Source organism: Perca flavescens, chromosome 24 (assembly GCF_004354835.1).
Source record: "Perca flavescens isolate YP-PL-M2 chromosome 24, PFLA_1.0, whole genome shotgun sequence".
NCBI lineage: Eukaryota > Metazoa > Chordata > Actinopteri > Perciformes > Percidae > Perca > Perca flavescens.
This window is the reverse complement of record NC_041354.1, coordinates 5,489,829-5,494,385: the sequence shown is the minus strand read 5'-3', so window position 1 is coordinate 5,494,385 and position 4,557 is coordinate 5,489,829. Positions and strand designations below refer to the sequence as shown.

Below are 4,557 nucleotides of genomic sequence, written 5' to 3'. Positions count from 1 at the left end.
ACTTCTCCGTCTGTGGAGCAATTAGGGTGGTGTGTGTGTGTGTGCGTGTGTGCGCGTGTGTGCGTGCGTGCGCGCGCGTGTGCAAGCTCCAGCTGTCAGGAGGCCTCTGTCTCCTGGTCCTGACATGTCTCCGATACACCCCGCTGTGAGTCTCTCTGTGTCACACACACTACACGGACCCGGCCGGAGCCCAAGGCGAGCTGTCCGTCATCTCACACAATTGCACATACACACATTCTCTCTCTCTCTCTCTCTGTCTCTCTCTCTTTCTATCAGACACACACATGCTGATTTCTCACTGATAGGGTCCTGGCACTGTTGTAGTTCTTCTCTCCCGCACTGTGTGTGTGTGTGTGTGTGTGTGTGTGTGTGTGTGTGTGTGTGTGTGGCAATAAGCATGGCGGTGGCTGCGGGCCACGGCAAGTCATCCGTGCTTCCCCTTATCGTTTTAATCACCTCGTTAGGCGCAGCTAGTCCCCACACTTACTGGCCACTGCCCCTCCTCTGGAACCGTGCTCTCATGACCCACTGCTGGTGGTGCCACCGGGCACAGAGATGCATGATGGGAGGAGGGCAAGAAGAGTGGAGGAAAAGGAGCAAAGAGGAAAGGAGAAACTTTAGACCATCCACCAAGTTTCCTCTAAAAGGGTCCCTCTCACCCTGCAGGGTTGTGTCAATATGCCTTATATTAACATAGACAACACCACCAACATATTATTACACAATTCAAGATATTTTCAGTTTGACATTTGGTGCTCCTGGTCATGTTTCAGATCTCTCTTGTTAGGAGTTGCATCAATGACACATTTCCTCTCTAAACTTCTCACGTTTTCTTTTCAATAACTGTCCGATGCCCAAGAGAGGTCAAATTATCCAATATTTTACACAAAAAAGCAAATGTCCAAAGAATGAATATACATTTTTGTGTGTGAACTGTTTTCTTCTTCTTTCCTCTCCCATTAATTAACTCAGGACCCCTCAGATTTATCCCCTGGCCCCTGGACCCTGAAGGGGACTCAGTTGGGAACCACTGGACTAATTTAACAGTTAGTTAATTAGTTTACAAAACAAATATAAGGATTTGTTTAAGAAAAGTCAAATTTCAATCTTAGGACTTCACAGAATAGGATACTTAAAAAGCTGATGCTGTCAACATCACCCTAAAACATTTTCTTATATTCTATATATTATATTCTTATTTTCCAATAGCTGAAATGATGCAAACAAGTAGCCTATGTTATCTTTTTTTCTGGATCTGACTATCAAATTGCTTCTATCAGATGTTCCCTCTCTGTCTCTCAATCCTCTTCTCCTTTCGCTCTTCCTCTCTCCATGCTATTGCAGTAGCGACAGAGACATCGGTAGTGACATAAACCAACCTGAAAGGGGCTTGATTGAGAACTCAACATTTAAGTCACTTTAAGTCTTTTCCAAAATTCTAAAATCATGCAAAAAAGTAGGCTATATATCTGTATTTTTCATCTATCTTCCTCCTCTTGTTGCTGTTTTCCCCTGGGGTAAAATGATCCCTTATCTGTGTTTGAAATGACTCACGACAGTTACATTTGCTCCTGTTAAAATGTCTTCTTTATAATGAACACATTTGGCTCAAATTGGAATCAAGCAGACTCAGGTGTGTGTGTCACTGAAAAGAGTCTTAGTCCCACCCATAGGTGTGGTTACAGCCAACTTGCACACCCAAGCCTGAGAAAAACTATTAGTAACTAATAAATTACATCAGGAATAATTAAAAACTAGTGACAAATCAAAACACATTTCAAGGAGTAAATTTACAATTTTGCTACAGAAACGAGGCATCCCATAAAACACTGATACTGTCTAAATCATTCTTTAAATTATGAATTATTCTCAAAAGCCATGACACAAACAAGTAGGCTGTCTGAAATATCCATCTCACTGAACTGTTGCTGAATCAAGGAAAGTAATATTAACCTATCTTATTATCTTATCTTAAATTCCAATTAGAATGTAGACAAAGAAAGACATTTTAGCGTGGGCTTCTGACTTTCAATCGAATCAGATTAGCTGTTAAGTTGGGAAAACCTGCCTTGCTCTCCCTCTCTCTACCTGTACTTTAAAAAAAAAAAAATTCACCGAAAACCTGCGCACGTGCACAAACTCACAACACGGACACGCGTATTTATTTATTTTACTCGCTATCTTTTATCATGCACACATCTCTGCTTTCCCTTTGCCCACTTCTCCCACGGGAGGGAGAGCGCTTGAGGGCTGAGGGGCGTGAAGAGAGAGGGAGGAGGTGTGTGTGTGTGTGTGTGTGTGTGTGTGTGTGTGTGTGTGTGTGTGTGTGTGTGTGTGTGTGTGTGTGTGAGAGAGAGAGAGAGAGAGGGGGCGGCGTTAGACAATACCATTCCTCAAATATATTCCATCCCCTCCGTCCCTGAAGTGAGCCTTTATTAGTCGGGATCGTTTGGATTTTATCTCGCATATGACACTTGGTGGAAGAAAGACTGGAGGAAAAAAAGAGAGGGGATTATCTTTGAACTGCCTTCCGATCCGCTCATTCCTGACACGGGAGAGCCGCGCTTATCTCGCCCCTTTATCTCCATCTTCCACAGGCGGATGGACGAGAAGCCCTGGCTGCACTTTCTCCACTATCTCCCCATCTCTTCTATTGTCTCTCCATCGCTGGGATCTCACGGGGGGGCTGACTGATCCCTGCTCACATCATTATTACCTTCTTCTTTTTTTGTCAACCGACTGATCACTATAATCATCTGTATAAGACTTCGGGACCGTCTTGGTGTGCTGAAACATTTCCCTGCTTGACGTTTGACCCCCCCAGCCCGCGTGATTCCCATGTTGCAAGTTCGCGGGTGAAAAAGTCAAACTAGTTCATATATTTGTTTTTATTTATTTTTGTTCGATTTGCCGTGAGACTGAATGCCCGTCATCTCTTGAACATCTGACGGTTGTTGCGGTGGAATATGACTTAATTTGGAGTTGAGGCTCCGCTCAAGAGCGTTTTTTTTTTTTTTTTTTGAAGTTGGTTTCGTGAAGATTTTGCCTCCCGACTCTTTGTCAAGGTGAGTCTCGAATGTGGAGAACAATTCTGCATAGACACAAAATTAAGTTTGTTTTCAAATGCTTGTGCCTCCATCAGCGGGTTTCTATTATTATATGCCGCTGATTTCGAATTCTTTTTTGGCCTACTTCCCTCGTTTTTATAAAAACACTATAGCTCCAATAATTTCATGTCAAGCAGATGTCAACATTATTTTTGCCGTCTTGTGCCTCCATGCTGTCAAGTCACTCTGGCTTGAGCCAAACAGATGTGTTCATCACACTGTGACAGATGGCCAATTCTTATTATGTTAATTCACAAAAAAAAGAGTTTCTCCTTCTAAAATGATCGCAACTCGCATTATTTAAAAAAATCAAATAAATCAAATAAAAATTAATAATTTGGACAAAAATATGACACTTTAAGAATGTAATATTTTTCCTAATTGTGCGAAGGCCGCAGGCTTTAAAAATGAACCATTACACGAATTGTTCGAGGAATTCATTATTTATGGAGTTTAATGTCATTATGCAACGAATGTATACTGAGGCCCTGGCACCTAGACAAGCACCCGCTGTGACAGCTCTCATCCTGGGGCCTCGGGGTGGCAGAAAACACTCCACACAATTACATTTAATTGACTTTTTTTGTCATTTTTTTTGTGTGTTCCTTGTGAGTTTCTATCAACAGACGTGTTAAGAAGATAGGGCATTGGAGGCCTCATTGTTTCAAATGTAGAAATATTTAGCCTATAATAGAAATGCACGTGCATGCAGGGGCAGTTTCCCTTGGGTTGGGGGAGAATAGCATAAATCACTGTTTTATCAGCTGGGTTTGTCCACACTACAGGTTTCTTAAGGAAGAGTGAGTGCCAACATCGGAGAATAAAAATGATGCTGAGCCCGGACCAGGCGGAGGCGGACCTCTCCTGGACTCAGTCCGACCCGGAGTCCATTCTGAACGGCCTCAAGTCGGCCGGCTGCACCTCGGACGAGCCGGCGGAGGGCGAGGAGAGGGCCAAGTGTAAAGGCGACCAGCCGCTGAGCAGGGAGGAGAAGAGGCGGAGGCGGAGGGCCACGGCCAAGTACCGCTCGGCCCACGCCACCAGAGAGAGGATCCGGGTGGAGGCGTTCAACGTGGCCTTCGCGGAGCTGAGGAAATTACTCCCCACTTTGCCCCCGGACAAGAAACTCTCCAAGATCGAGATCCTCAGACTGGCTATATGCTACATCTCCTATCTCAATCATGTGCTGGATGTTTAAAAGTCACCCCCCTCCCCCCCTCCACCATCACCCCCTTCCTTTCCATGAGAGAGAAATGGTTTGGTTTGGCGTTGACAGGACTCAAGTGCATGCTGGGCGTCAATCGGGTATGGCAAGGTTGGCAGTTAGGGTCCACTGATGAGAAGCAGCTATAGCCTACCCAGTGTGTTCGTAGCCTTTCATAGCTGCTATTTTGTGAAGACGTTACTTTCAAATCTGGCAATTAAAAATGAGTCAGGAATTGTATTCTAG

The 4,557-nt window shown here is 44.3% G+C and overlaps 1 protein-coding gene across 1 annotated transcript in view; it reads left to right on the top strand.

Moving 5' to 3' along the window:
- Positions 1 to 4,307, top strand: part of LOC114550808 (helix-loop-helix protein 2-like) — a 35,688-nt gene extending 31,381 nt beyond the window's left edge. The window contains exon 2 of the mRNA XM_028571691.1: positions 3,893 to 4,307. Within this exon, the coding sequence (XP_028427492.1) occupies positions 3,934 to 4,305 (372 nt within the window). The 5' untranslated portion in view covers positions 3,893 to 3,933 and the 3' untranslated portion in view covers positions 4,306 to 4,307. The remainder of the gene's footprint in view (positions 1 to 3,892) is intronic.
- Positions 4,308 to 4,557: the final 250 nt, after the last annotated feature.